The sequence below is a fragment of the Carassius carassius genome, chromosome 9 (genome assembly GCF_963082965.1).
Source record: "Carassius carassius chromosome 9, fCarCar2.1, whole genome shotgun sequence".
Lineage (NCBI taxonomy): Eukaryota > Metazoa > Chordata > Actinopteri > Cypriniformes > Cyprinidae > Carassius > Carassius carassius.
Window position 1 is genome coordinate 35,908,710 of NC_081763.1, and position 15,794 is coordinate 35,924,503.

The 15,794-nt window shown below is 40.6% G+C and overlaps 3 protein-coding genes across 3 annotated transcripts in view; 2 read left to right on the forward strand and 1 right to left on the reverse strand.

Annotated features, from left to right (window-relative positions):
* The first annotated feature begins 259 nt into the window (after window positions 1–259).
* Window positions 260–1,215, forward strand: LOC132149794 (uncharacterized). The gene is made up of 3 exons (XM_059559193.1): window positions 260–400; window positions 591–1,108; window positions 1,207–1,215. The coding sequence occupies exons 1-3, from the start codon at window positions 319–321 to the stop codon at window positions 1,213–1,215; spliced, it is 609 nt and encodes a 202-aa protein (XP_059415176.1). The 5' UTR covers window positions 260–318.
* Window positions 1,136–3,981, forward strand: LOC132149707 (uncharacterized). Its single transcript, XM_059559116.1, has 3 exons — window positions 1,136–2,445; window positions 2,668–2,773; window positions 3,503–3,981. The coding sequence occupies exons 1-2, from the start codon at window positions 1,238–1,240 to the stop codon at window positions 2,699–2,701; spliced, it is 1,242 nt and encodes a 413-aa protein (XP_059415099.1). The 5' UTR covers window positions 1,136–1,237; the 3' UTR covers window positions 2,702–2,773; window positions 3,503–3,981.
* Window positions 3,982–10,944: 6,963 nt separating this feature from the next.
* The window catches only part of LOC132148701 (essential MCU regulator, mitochondrial-like), a 5,557-nt gene continuing 707 nt past the window's right edge, over window positions 10,945–15,794 (reverse strand). The window contains exons 2-3 of the mRNA XM_059557397.1: window positions 11,235–11,378; window positions 10,945–11,155 (exon numbers count right to left, since the gene is read on the reverse strand). Of these exons, the coding sequence (XP_059413380.1) occupies window positions 11,241–11,378 (138 nt within the window). The 3' untranslated portion in view covers window positions 10,945–11,155; window positions 11,235–11,240. The remainder of the gene's footprint in view (window positions 11,156–11,234; window positions 11,379–15,794) is intronic.

Genomic DNA, 15,794 nt, shown 5'->3' on the forward strand with positions numbered 1-15,794 from the left:
CATCCTGCTTCATCATCCTTCATCCTCTTTCATCATCCTTCATCCTGCTTCATCATCCTTCATCCTGCTTCATCATCCTTCATCCTCTTTCATCATCCTTCATCCTGCTTCATCATCCTTCATCCTCTTTTTTATCATCCTTCATCCTGCTTCATCATCCTTCATCCTCTTTCATCATCCTTCATCCTGCTTCATCATCCTTCATCCTCTTTTTTATCATCCTTCATCCTGCTTCATCATCCTTCATCCTCTTTCATCATCCTTCATCCTGCTTCATCATCCTTCATCCTCTTTCATCATCCTTCATCCGGCTGCAGAATGACCCGCTTAGATCCGCCTCTGAACCGGGCGAGCCCCCGTGGCTGGACCGAGGTGTCTCAGAAGTGCAGTTTTTCTCACGGTGAGGAAAACACCAGTATCCAGTTACTGACCGAGCAGCTGGTGGTGTTGTTCAGATAGATAGAGTGGAGGTTTGGGGTGTCAGGAGGTGTTGGGTTGCACTGGGCTCTTCCTGAGCACTGCGTCACAGTGCATGAGAGCAGTATCGTTTCACATATTAACACCGGTCATGATCTTGTCTCTGTCCGCAGGCATCATGAAGGAACAGAGGGAACAGGACAGTGGATATTTCTCTTTGGGGAGGGCTGCGGTCAGCAGAACTTTCCCTGATCAAAGCCCTTCTGCTCCCTATCGGCATTTAGAGAGAGGGCATCCCCTGCCTAGCAACAAAAGTCCCGAACCCAAAGCCACCATTCCATTTCGAAACCCGGATCTGGGCGTCCCTTCAGAAAGGAGATCCTCTGAGTTTCAGAATGCAGAGCAGCTTGCAAAAAACAATCCTCCGCAGTATCCTCCAGAAGCGCTGGATCTAAGCCTGGAGGACAAGGCCCTTGCAGGTCCCCGGGGCCTGAGTTACACACCTATCAACCAAGATGAATCTTTCTGGGCCTCCAGTCGAAGAGGTGGACGATATGCCCACACTTCTCCCTTGTGGCAATCGGGAACGCTCAACTCTTCCCAAAGAGGTTGTGGCCTCTCCCGTTCCTCCTCTCCCTCTCGTAGTACCTCTGTGTTCAGACAGGCCGAGTCCAGCTCCTCTCTCAACACGGTTAGCAGAGATTCACATGGACAGAATCAGGCATCGGTCAGCCCGGCACACAACAGATACTCTGGAAAGCTCCGATCATTTGCAAGCACTGTGGGCAGCGTCAGTAGCATCAATAAGTCTCTGTCGTACATGGATCTGAGAGGCACTTTACGGGAACCCGAGACCAACAGCTCCTTCATTGGGTCTACAGAGAACCATGGGAGCTCGTCCCCTTCCAGACGGAGATATGACAGTCCTGCTGTTAGGAAAACCGAAACAAAAAGCCCTTCCTATGAGCATGGTCATGACAGACAGGGTTTCTCTTCCTCCTCCTTGAAGAGCCGCTATGATTCCAGAAGCCAGTCCCATGTGGGGAGGCAGGAGACAAATGTCTCATCAAATCAGACTCAAGAGAGTCGACGAAGTGCGTCTCCAGTCAGAAAGGGCTATGGAGCACCAAACCAATCAGATAGAAAATCCATGTCTAATGGATGGAGTGATGATAGAATAAAACCCTCCCCATGTACAAGAAGCTATGAAATGCAAAGCCAAGCCACAGTGAAGAAACCAGAGGCCAGGAGCTCCCTTCACAGCTATAGCCGAGACAGCCGACACTCTTCCCCAAGTAGAGGACCTCACCAAAACCCTGGTCCGTCATCCCTTCATAAGTCCAAAACAAGCCCGTCCTTATACAACCGTGGTCCCGAGAGCTGCAGTCCCTCCCCCTTAGCTCAGAGCCAATCTCCTCCTCGCAAGTCAGAGAGTGGGCGGAGCCCCACTGTTTCCACATTGATGCGTGAGATCACAGACCACGCCCCTCTGAGGAACACTGTGAGTGACAGAACTGGCTCCACCTCTTATGTAAGAAAAACCCTGAGTAGCCAATCCCAGCATGATTCAAACCCTTCATCAGGCCGCTGGAGAGGCTCCTCCCACTCCCTCCACAGCCAATCAGTCTCACTTATCTCCTCCCCATCACACCACAGCAGAGAAGAGAAACAAATCAGCTCTTTTACCAGATCTGCCTCTGATGCCAGGGAAACACCTCAAGACAGAAACAAGGGGAGCAGCATAAGACAGAACCCAGAGGTACAAAGCTCCATGTCCAACCACCGACGAGCACAGAGACCACACAGAAGCCCCTCCCCTCCGGTCCAAAGAAACACCTCCTCTCACAGCACTGTGGACTCTGAGTCAGGTCATCTCTCAGCCGGGTCATTGGGTCTCGACCGGGATGAAGATTCCATGTTGACTGACCTGCCCAAGGTCCAAACGGTCTTCCAGAGGGAGGATCCGAGCCACCTGAGGAAGACTGAGAGCAGACAGAAACAAGAACTTCCCCGCTACAAACCGGCAAGGTGGACCGAGTCTGAACACTGTTCAACACAGTAACACAGTGTAGTTTAATTAAATATAACAATGCAGTCAGCTCCAAATATGAAACGTGTACATGTAAAGGCCAGAGTCTGTGTAGGACACTGTTTTCATATGTGTCTAGTCGTATCTTCAGAAGAGGGTCACACGTGGTCAGCGGGAGGAAGTGACCGGGGTAAGCTGAACCTGTGTTTGTGTGTTTCCAGTCACTCCCAGAGCAAAGCTCTTCACTGGGAATGAGACGAACCAGAGGATGGAAGAGACAGTGGTTCACTATCAAGGGCTCACTCGTCCAGCTCCCTACACACACAGGTAAATAACACATAACCATGTCTTCTAACATTCACATGAAAATACTGAATATAATAGGATAAAGATAAATGATTCTACAACTGAACTGAAACTGTTTCTAAAGGCCCATTCACACCATGCATGATATCCATTATGACAAACTATTAATACCATTCAGTATTTTAATAATAGTTCTAATTCTGCAAAAACAAAAAGTATACACCACAATTTCAAATAACTTTCAGAGCAGTTTTTCCAGGTAATGAACCATAAAAACATTGACAGCCAATTCAATCCATCTAGTTTTAAAGAGCTCAAGCATTTAAAGTGACAGACGGTTTAATGTATATTTTTATAGTTATCACTAATTGTATATAGAGTAACAGTTGTTTTTATAGTTGTCATTGTAGCTATTATAGTCATCATTAGAGTTTACACCATTATTGTTATTATTATAGTGAGAGGTTTTATAGTTATCGTTATGGTAATCATTAGTTATTGTTATTGTTCTTGGTGCGAAAGAGCCTTTGAAGTGATTTAGGCACCAGTAAAGTGTAATGTGTATATGCCACAGTTCTCAGTAATGTTTTAAATATTACATCTAGTCTGCATGCATGTGACATTATTTTCACCTGTACGAGAATACGATACACCAGCCTTGAACAGTTCAGTCCAGTCATAATCTTATCTGGAGCAACATCACAGCCCAAACACACACCGTCTCCTGTGTTTCTGCTGTGTTTGTGCCAGAGAGCCAGCAGTCAGACTTGGTCCAGCAGATCATCAGGACTGAAGCAGGTGATGTAATGCCTCTGTCTGCCTGTGGAGGCGCTGTGGGCTCAGTGTGGCTCACTGCAGCGAGGAGCAGACTGATGAAGAACCAACACAACAGGCACATCATGACCACATGACACTCACCTTTAAACACATCGTTCACTCACAGTTAAATCTCTCGACTACATGTTCTTACCACATTGATGTACCAAACCATGACTTTCTTTCTTCCACAGAGCACAAAAGGAGATTGTAGGCAGAATGACAGCTATAGGAATGAGTATCATTCCTCACATAAAAACATCAAACTTAAAGTGCATTATTAATCAATCATTTTATTAACTTAGCAAGAAATTTGATGCATCAAATAAGTTTCTAAGTAGAAAATTAGTCGTAATATTAGTGAATAATTGTGTAGGACTGAACTATTTCTCCTTGCAGACAGCGTTCGCTCACAGTGCTCGTTTCCCAGTGCAGTGTTGGTTATCACGGTCAGAGACTTTATATTGGGTCAGATCTTACTGGGCAGTATAGTGTACATGTAATATTTATTTTAATTAGGCTGAGCTAGGAAATTTATTTAAACTGGTTGTTAAAAGTTATGTTCTGAAATTGCTGTTAATAAATCTATCAGAAAAACCCTTGTGCTAAAGTTTCATCTTTATGGCTACAACAGCCTGACAATTTACAACTAGAGGAATAATAACTATAATATTCTGTAGCAAGAACCAAGGTAATAATAATATTAATGATGTATTATAGCACTTATGTAGCAGCATGGTTATGTATCACGAGCTGGCGCGGATTAATGCACAGGCTTGTATAGGCTGCAGGGGCCCCAGGTGTGCAGGGGCCTCGGATTGGCCAGACTTTTGTTTTTACGGAGCATAGTTCCAGTTTCCAGTTTGGATGGGCCAGAAAAATTGTGAACGTTAAATTAAAATCGTTATTCAATCACTGTTTAACCTAATAAAAACTACTGACTAATATACTATTAAATTATCTGTGCGTATACATAATATAGATTTTAATAGCTTGATTCTCTTTAAATATTTTGTTGCATTGTTAAAAGTTTCGGTGCATAGGACAGATCTATCCGCGATCGCTGTCCATGGTCCTGACCAAAGAAGAGCGCTCTGGAGTCTCCATTACGCATCATACCTGGGCTGCGTTTCCCGATAACGCTGTCTCTTAGCGCGCTACGAAGACTCTTAAGGTATAACTTAACTAAAGGTATACTACCACTAAAGGTATATCATTGCTAGGCGTCTTCAGCGCTATCATCCACTCGCGAGGCAGAGGCGCTGGCGCCCTCCTAGCAATGGCACTGGTCGCTAGCACCCTGGGGTGGCAGAGATGAAGATGTGCTTCTGTAGGTGATGTGGATCTCAGCTCTCTTCATCTGGTTGCAGCAATGACTCCAGACTGTACGTGTGCGTGTAAGGTACATAAACAACGACGGCTGCAACAGGGCTGAGAGCTGGGTTGGAAAACATGTGACGTCATTATGTTTTTTAATTTAATCAATGTTGATTATGAAAGTGAGCATGCAGCATGAGAAAGATATGATACATCATGAGATGCACAATATGTCTGGAGACATGGGTAAAACATTTGACCACTTCATTAAGTTTTGTTTTGTAGTCTCTTTTTTTAAAAGATTTTCGTTTTGTATAAATTGTATCTTAATAGTGATCAATGTTTCATCAACCAATTGCCCGTTTTTAATAAATAAGAAGCAAATATATAGCAGACAATGTAATGAGGCGCTGGCACGATCACATGCATTGATGTGAACTGGAGGACACCGAAACTCAGCTTGTGCCTCACAGATTTGAGAAATATAGGCTATATATTACAGAAAGCTTGAAATGTCTACTTTTAAACCAAAATATTCCAAACCAAAATAAATAGGCTACTCTCTGAATATATGATCTATATGAAATGTGCATTTCTCTCACACAGAGATTTCGCGACACCGAAAACACCAGTTTATTAATAAATAATTAAATGTCTCCTTGCTATTTTAGACACATTCAAATTGGATTTTTCCGGCCTCATTAAGCACTTCTCTGCCAGAGAATCAAGAAAGAAACAATTGAGATGAGAGAGACAACAGAAAGTGAAGAGAGTTGAAATGTGACGGTATTTTGTTGCTTTGATGTTTATAGTTACCAGTGTTTCTTGATCATAATTAAATGGTTGATTCTGAGCACTGGGCCTTGTTTGTAATGTTAAATCCTTTTTTCACCTTAATCCGCCCCTGATCACTTTCTACTCATGTTTTCCTCTCACAGTACAGTAGAAGTGAATAAGAGTTGTTCTGTCTCACATCTGTGTGTCTGAAACAACATCAGGGTCAGGATCCTTTGCTTTAGATAAAGTCGTCTGCTAATTGCGCAAAATAAAACATAGAATGGATATTTTTGGATGTAGTATCCCTTTAAAGTCTTTGTTTTTATGTTTAATTTTTTAATTATCTGAATTTTTGGACCCACTCTATATTAAGTGGCCTTAACTACTATGTACTTACATTTTAATTAATAATTTAGTACAGTGTACTTATTGGGTACATACATGTTTTTACATTGTACTTATATTTAAAAAAACTACTACATGTAATTACATCTGTATTTAATTTCTGTAATTACATTTATAATTACACTGTTGACCCATACCTTACACCTTAACCCACCCTTAAACTTACCCCTATCCCACCTCAATAGCAGCAAAAGTGTTTTACAATACAATATGAACACAATAAGTACACTGTAGTTATTTTTTTATGTAAGTACATAGTAGTTAAGGCCACCTATTATAAAGTGGGACCGATTTTATTTTTTTTTTTGTCTTATATTTAGCTTTACATTAACTTGTAACATTAACATTAACTTGTTGATTTTAGTAACCACAGCAGTTAGACGAGCCGGTTGTATGGCGCGGTTCTGATTGGCTGCTGTGATACACTAGGCGGCTCTGATTGGGCTCAGTGTTGCGTGGAGCGGTTCTGATTGGCTGCTGTGCTGAGCTGGGCGGCTCTGATTGGCCGCTCGCTTCCGCTGAAGTCTGATCAGGTTCCTCCCAGGAGACAGCAGCGCGAGTTCCCAAACTTTCTCCGTGATCAGTCGATCAAGTGATGAAACATGATGTTCTTCAGCTTTAGGGAACTTGACAGCACTGAGGCTCCTCAGATGCGCTGTATTTAATCTGTGTTTGTGCTGGATCTATCATCATGACGGTCAGTTTAACCTTAATTCACTTCAGTTAACGTCTCTGCGAGTGTAAACACAACATAGTGATAACTTGATTCTGTTCTGTACATTAAGATTTCTGTCTAGTGTGTGTGTGTGTGGGGGGGGGGGGGGGGGGGGTGAGTGAGAAACTGTAGGACTGTTACCAATCAAAGTAATTATTAACAAAACCGATCTCAGATGCAGCTGAAGTGACATTTGAATAATGCAGCTGAAAAGTACCATGAATGCATATCATGTTTTTATACAGTCTATGGTGCATATACACTGCACACTTACAACAGCAGAAATAATGTTAAGTGCTTGGTGTTTTAAATCAGTTTAAATCATATATATATATATATATATATATATATATATATATATATATATATATATACACACAAATATGAAATGTTAAAAAAAAACGCTAAGATAAGCTACTTTTAAACATGAAAGCAAACCGCCGCTAGGTGGCAGCAGTGAGTGAATCATTGAGTCGTTCATTCAAACGATTCGTTCAGACGGATGATTCATTCCAGAGTGAAGCGAGTTCCTGTCTTTATGAATAAATTATGAATCATTGACTCAAATATTCCATTCAAAAACCCAAATCACTCAGTAAGGAAACACCGCTGTGTGTTTGTTTGGAACTGTTTTCATTAAACTAATCAAGCAACACTAATAATATTGTACTAAAAAATAAGTCACGTAATATTAACAACTCGTTTGAACTCTTACATGAAATCACTGTCATATTTCTTCTGAATTATTGTTTAGGTGTGTTTAATGCTGCTCAGAGGTGTGTCAGAGGAACTCATCTGTGTGAAGATGTGTTTAAGACACACATGTTTCTGGTGTGTGTGTGAGAGAGAGTGTGTGTGTGTGTGTGTGTGTGTTTCTGATGTGTGTGTGAGAGAGAGTGTGTGTGTGTGTGTGTGTTTCTGTGTCTCTGTAACTGTTTGATTAGATATGATGATCTGTGTGAATCAGGATGCACACACACACTCTGAACATGATCATGTGTGTGTTTCTGATGTGTGTGTGTGAGTGTGTGTGTGAGTGTGAGTGTGAGTGTGAGTGTGTGTGTGTGTGTGTGTGTGTGTGTGTGTGTGTGTGTGTGTGTTTCAATTCAACTGTCATGCTGCAGTGCTTACATTTCTGCTGTGATGTCCTGCTTTATAAAGACTAAACCTGGGGAAATGTGTAGAGTTATTCACGATATCCACAATCTTGCAGAAAGGTACTGAACAGAGAACGAAGCAGTCAGTTTGTGCAGCGTGTCTCTTCTTCTTCTTGAGATACAGCACATTCATCAGATGATCCTGGGATACAGTGCAAGGATATATAAGATCTGGCCTTTCAGTGACAAACTCTTGCTTGATTCTGGTGAAATGTTGATAAGATGCCGGTGTCTGAGATGTATAAAGCCAACACTAACTGTAGAAACATGGTGGTTTTTAAATGAGTGTTTATTATGAATTCGTTTTTTGATTGTATATTTCACAGAAACGATTGTGTTAAATGTAACCGTTGGAGTGAAGAGATCAGTATAATATGAGTTAACATACTGTCTTTATCATGTGGGAACATGAGTTATATTTAGTCTTTTCTGAGAAAAGTTTTTTTTAATATTTGCTATTTGAAAAAGACTTTTAGACTTACACACTATCTATTTACTAAATGCTTGGTTTCTTAAAAAACAAACTAACACTATCTTTCTTTTATTATACAAATAACTAAAAGCAAAAAAGACCTCTAACACTAGCTTGATCTATTCTTTCTCTATTCTATTTGTTTTCTTTTTGTTTATTATATGATAATAAACCTCTCTGTTTCACAAGCACTTCTTTGTGTGGAAGAATGCTGAGGAAGTATTGTTCATGTTAAGTAATGAAAGCTTGTTGTGAAGACTGCTTTGCATCCCCTCATGATCTGTCACTTGAGAATGGACACGTGTGTCATCCTCGCTGGAGAAGCTTTCGGCAAACACGTTGTATTTAATGGTTAGACTAACGACAAATATGCTTTGTAACAAACAGTTGTTCTTGAGGTACAGTATTTTAGAGTTTTAATTTCAGGTGCATATGGATTAAAAATAATGCAATTTATTTGTAAAAAAAAAAACAGTTTTAGTAAACCTTGAGGTTTTCTTGAGTTCATGAATTTTTAAAATGTTAAAACATTTGGTGTTTTAATTTCAGGTGCATATGGATTAAAAATAATATGAATTATTTGTAAAAAAAAATGTATTACTAAACCTTGAGGTTCTTTGGAGTTAATGATTATTAAAAATGTTAAAACATTTACAGTTTTTCAACTACAGAGGCAAACCATAAAAATGAAAGAAATAGTTTTGGATGCTGTTTATAAATGAGTTTTATTGTTTTAGTTTTGTATGATCTCTTGAATTTGTGGTTGAGGTAAAGTGTAATATGCTGAAAATAAATAAAGCTAATACAATGTTGACCTGTTTGTTTATCATGTGGTATATATAATTTTGTAAGGAATACAAAATTCCTTTAAAATATAACCCATTTATGAAATCAAATTAACCCATTGTTTTTGTAAAAATAACCAATTTTTGGGCAGAAAAACCAAACCAACCCATTTGCCCAAAACCCCAACGTCTTGGGTTAGTTTAACCCCACATGGGTTCTGTCCTATATTTACCCAGCAGTTGTGTTAAAAACAACCCAATTTGTGTTCAAATGACTCGTTACGCTTCAATTCTCTTATTTCAGTAATATTTGTAATGTTGTTTTAAATAATGGCCTGCCCTAACATGCTGAGGTCATGCTGAGGTTTCCCGATAACGATTGATCTTATGCTTAAGAGCGTTTTTCTACGAGTAATTTTACGATCGTTCGTTATTGTTTCATGTGTGTTTCAAAACAATGCACTGTACACAGTCGCACGTAGCTGTGCTTTAAGAGCTTTAGGAGTCGCTGTCCATTTCTTAAAGTGCTGAAATCTCACCTTATAGAAGGACTCTTCATTGTAGTGCACAATCATTTATTGATGTTAACCCAATGCTGCGTTCCCCACAGACAACTTGGATATAATAACTATAATAACAATACAACATTATATTATAGTCCATAATATTATACTTTACATAATAATATATAATATACTTTATATATTAATTTATAATGTTAGGTACAAAATGTTAGCCTGAATGCACTGTAAGTCTGCTAAATGCATAAATGTATTTTTTTAAAAACAGGAGAGAGAGAGAGAGAGAGAGAGAGAGAGATTTCCGGGTCCAACACACAGCTGGTTTTCGTGCACTTCAGCAAGTCATTGACATATTTTTTCCCCCAGTCTTTAAAGCATTTCCTACATTACTTATTTTATTCTTTTATTCTTTTTTTTAGTCATTTAATTTAAATGTGTATTTCTATTTTGTCTGCCCTTTTTAATTATTTCACTTATAAATTAATAAAAAAATAAAGAAAACAAGTCATAAAGTGTACAATAAAGCTCAGTCAAATGCTAATATTATAATCACATTGCACGTGAATCAAGTTAAAGGTGTAATCTGCTGATTGTCCTGCAGGTGACCGTATATATCTTTCTTCTTACGACGCATGTAGGGCTTTACGATTACTACAGAGCACTCATAGTTCTACGATGATTTTCTAGTGCTACTTAAGTTACGATGCTTTTGTGAAACAGACTGTAATATTAAGATCAGTGGTACGATGTTTTTTACGAACTTCTTAGGCTTATGAAGCTCTGTGATCTGACCGCTCACTGTGTGTTTCAGGGGAAGATAGAGCTGGAGGAGACCATCAACATCTGGAAACAGAAGACTCACATCATGCGCTTCTTTCACAGGATCGAATCCCAGCATCCTGCCAACATCCTGTCCAAGTTTTACCACGGACACGACCCCTGACCTCTGACCCCTGATGTGAATAAAGTGTGAAACAGTCCGGTGTCTGTGTGTGGTGTCGTCTAAAAGAAGCCTCTTCTGTGCACCAGGGCTGCATTTATTTGATCAAAAATACAGTAAAAAAAACTGTGAAATATTATTATAATTTTAAACAGCATTTATTAGAAACAAAAATCTTCTGTAACATTATAAATGTCTTTACTGTCACTTTTGATCAGTTTAATGCATCCTTGATGAACAGAAGAGTTGATTTTAAAAACTAAAAGAATCACAGTGTCGTCGAGCTCTTGAATAGTAGAGTTTATATTCTTTATTATAGATCAGTGATCTACACTCGGGTCAACCAGTCAGAATCAAGAATTCAGCTCCTGATGAATCTTCATAAATACACAGCAATATACAGACGAACAGAAGTGATTCCTGTGAAGCAGACGTCATGAAGGAGTGAAAGCACACAGATGCTCCAGTGCTTGAGTTCATGGAGAGAAACAGTGGCATCTGTGGAAACAAACATCAGAGTGAGAATCAGACACACACACACACACACACACACACACTCGCAGGTTACACCTCTGACCTGTGATCAGTCGTCATCATCATCATCCTCAGGCACAAATATATCATGCTCCTCCAGCAGAGCCGCAAAGTTCTTACTGATCAGGGTCCCGACGTACAGGAACGGAGCCACGACCATCAGGATCCGCAGCGGACCGAACATCGTCTGAGGACACAGCCAGTGTGTTACAGGAGTGTTACACGTCTGATCTGAAGATGTGTGTTACAGGAGTGTTATACGTCTGATCTGAAGATGTGTTTTACAGGAGTGTCACACGTCTGATCTGAAGATGTGTGTTACAGGACTCAACGAGTGTTACACGTCTGATCTGAAGATGTGTGTTACAGGACTCAACGAGTGTTACACGTCTGATCTGAAGATGTGTGTTACAGTACTCAACGAGTGTTACACGTCTGATCTGAAGATGTGTTTTACAGGTGTGTCACACGTCTGATCTGAAGATGTGTGTTACAGGACTCAACGAGTGTTACACGTCTGATCTGAAGATGTGTGTTACAGGAGTGTTACACGTCTGATCTGAAGATGTCTGTTACAGGACTCAACGAGCGTTACACGTCTGATCTGAAGATGTGTGTTACAGGAGTGTTACATGTCTGATCTGAAGATGTGTGTTACAGGAGTGTTACACGTCTGATCTGAAGATGTGTGTTACAGGAGTGTTACACGTCTGATCTGAAGATGTCTGTTACAGGACTCAACGAGTGTTACACGTCTGATCTGAAGATGTGTGTTACAGGAGTGTTACACGTCTGATCTGAAGATGTGTGTTACAGGAGTGTTACACGTCTGATCTGAAGATGTGTGTTACAGGACTCAATGAGTGTTACATGTCTGATCTGAAGATGTGTGTTACAGGAGTGTTACACGTCTGATCTGAATATGTGTGTTACAGGACTCAATGAGTGTTACACGTCTGATCTGAAGATGTGTGTTACAGGAGTGTTACACGTCTGATCTGAAGATGTGTGTTACAGGACTCAACGAGTGTTACACGTCTGATCTGAAGATGTGTGTTACGCATCTGATCTGAAGATGTGTGTTACAGTACTCAACGAGTACACGTCTGATCTGAAGATGTGTGTTACAGGACTCAACGAGTGTTACACGTCTGATCTGAAGATGTGTGTTACAGGACTCAATGAGTGTTACACGTCTGATCTGAAGATGTGTGTTACAGCACTCAACGAGTGTTACACGTCTGATCTGAATATGTGTGTTACAGGAGTGTTACACGTCTGATCTGAAGATGTGTGTTCCAGTACTCAACGAGTGTTACACGTCTGATCTGAAGATGTGTGTTACAGGAGTGTTACACATCTGATCTGAAGATGTGTGTTACAGGACTCAACGAGTGTTACACGTCTGATCTGAAGATGTGTGTTACGCGTCTGATCTGAAGATGTGTGTTACAGGACTCAACGAGTGTTACACGTCTGATCTGAAGATGTGTGTTACAGGAGTGTTACACGTCTGATCTGAAGATGTGTGTTACAGGACTCAACGAGTGTTACACGTCTGATCTGAAGATGTGTGTTACGCGTCTGATCTGAAGATGTGTGTTACAGGACTTAACGAGTGTTACACGTCTGATCTGAAGATGTGTGTTACAGGACTCAATGAGTGTTACACGTCTGATCTGAAGATGTGTGTTACAGGACTCAACGAGTGTTACACGTCTGATCTGAAGATGTGTGTTACAGGAGTGTTACACGTCTGATCTGAAGATGTGTGTTACAGTACTCAACGAGTGTTACACGTCTGATCTGAAGATGTGTGTTACAGGAGTGTTACACATCTGATCTGAAGATGTGTGTTACAGGAGTGTTACACGTCTGATCTGAAGATGTGTGTTACAGGAGTGTTACACGTCTGATCTGAAGATGTGTGTTACAGGACTCAACGAGTGTTACATGTCTGATCTGAAGATGTGTGTTACAGGAGTGTTACACGTCTGATCTGAAGATATGTGTTACAGGAGTGTTACACGTCTGATCTGAAGATATGTGTTACAGGAGTGTTACACGTTTGATCTGAAGATGTGTGTTACAGTACTCAACGAGTGTTACACGTCTGATCTGAAGATATGTGTTACAGGAGTGTTACACGTCTGATCTGAAGATGTGTGTTACAGTACTCAACGAGTGTTACACATCTGATCTGAAGATGTGTGTTACAGGAGTGTTACATGTCTGATCTGAAGATGTGTGTTACAGGACTCAACGAGTGTTACACGTCTGATCTGAAGATGTGTGTTACAGGAGTGTTACGCGTCTGATCTGAAGATGTGTGTTACAGGAGTGTTACGCATCTGATCTGAAGATGTGTGTTACAGTACTCAACGAGTGTTACACGTCTGATCTGAAGATGTGTGTTACAGGACTCAACGAGTGTTACACGTCTGATCTGAAGATGTGTGTTACAGGACTCAACGAGTGTTACACGTCTGATCTGAAGATGTGTGTTACAGGAGTGTTACACGTCTGATCTGAAGATGTGTGTTACAGGAGTGTTACGCGTCTGATCTGAAGATGTGTGTTACAGTACTCAACGAGTGTTACACGTCTGATCTGAAGATGTGTGTTACAGGACTCAACGAGTGTTACACGTCTGATCTGAAGATGTGTGTTACAGGACTCAACGAGTGTTACACGTCTGATCTGAAGATGTGTGTTACAGGAGTGTTACACGTCTGATCTGAAGATGTGTGTTACAGGACTCAGCGAGTGTTACACGTCTGATCTGAAGATGTGTGTTACAGGAGTGTTACACGTCTGATCTGAAGATGTGTGTTACAGGAGTGTTACGCGTCTGATCTGAAGATGTGTGTTACAGTACTCAACGAGTGTTACACGTCTGATCTGAAGATGTGTGTTACAGGAGTGTTACGCGTCTGATCTGAAGATGTGTGTTACAGTACTCAACGAGTGTTACACGTCTGATCTGAAGATGTGTTTTACAGGAGTGTTACACATCTGATCTGAAGATGTGTGTTACAGGACTCAACGAGTGTTACACATCTGATCTGAAGATGTGTTTTACAGGAGTGTTACACGTCTGATCTGAAGATGTGTGTTACAGTACTCAAGAGTGTTACACGTCTGATCTGAAGATGTGTGTTACAGGAGTGTTACACGTCTGATCTGAAGATGTGTGTTACAGGACTCAATGAGTGTTACACGTCTGATCTGAAGATGTGTGTTACAGGAGTGTTACACGTCTGATCTGAAGATGTGTGTTACAGGAGTGTTACGCGTCTGATCTGAAGATGTGTGTTACAGTACTCAACGAGTGTTACACGTCTGATCTGAAGATGTGTGTTACAGGAGTGTTACGCGTCTGATCTGAAGATGTGTGTTACAGTACTCAACGAGTGTTACACGTCTGATCTGAAGATGTGTGTTACAGGAGTGTTACACGTCTGATCTGAAGATGTGTGTTACAGGAGTGTTACGCGTCTGATCTGAAGATGTGTGTTACAGTACTCAACGAGTGTTACACGTCTGATCTGAAGATGTGTGTTACAGGAGTGTTACGCGTCTGATCTGAAGATGTGTGTTACAGTACTCAACGAGTGTTACACGTCTGATCTGAAGATGTGTTTTACAGGAGTGTTACACGTCTGATCTGAAGATGTGTGTTACAGTACTCAAGAGTGTTACACGTCTGATCTGAAGATGTGTTTTACAGGAGTGTTACACGTCTGATCTGAAGATGTGTTTTACAGGAGTGTTACACGTCTGATCTGAAGATGTGTGTTACAGTACTCAAGAGTGTTACACGTCTGATCTGAAGATGTGTTTTACAGGAGTGTTACACGTCTGATCTGAAGATGTGTTTTACAGGAGTGTTACACGTCTGATCTGAAGATGTGTGTTACAGGACTGAAGATCTGAAGATGTGCTCAGATCCATAAGGAGGAGTTTGTGTCTACGTCAGGTTTGTAGAAATGTAACATTGCATCAGTGTGTCATCAATTGATGCTCTGCTGTGAATGGGTGCCGTCAGAATGAGATTTCTAAAGAGCTGATAAAAACATCACAATAATCCACAAGTAATCCACAGAACTCCAGTTCATCAGTTAACATCTGGAGAAGACAAAAGCTGAAACAAATCCAGCAGTAAAATAAGATTAAGATTTTAACTCAAATACATATTCCAAACACAGTCCATAATCCTTCAGTGAAAAGGTGCATCTCCTGTTGTCTGTCAGATCAACATCCTGTCACATTTATGTGCAGATCTCTCTCCTGATTCAGACCAGAACTCTTTTAGATAAGGCTGATGGCACCCATTCACTGCAGAGACACTGATGTGATGAAACATTTCTCCAGATCTGATGAACGAGCAAACTCATCTACATCTTCAGCAAATGCTCAGTTTTGAGTGGACTATTGCTTTAATATACAGCTGCTTGAAACGATATTGTTTGTTGATTTATTTTTTAACTGTTTATTGCTTCACTCTACTCTGTGACTATAATTTAAAGCGTGAAAAGGTGAGTATAGTCAGAGGAAGTGTCCTGAGATTGATTCTCTCTCTTGTGCAGTCAGTTATAAAGTC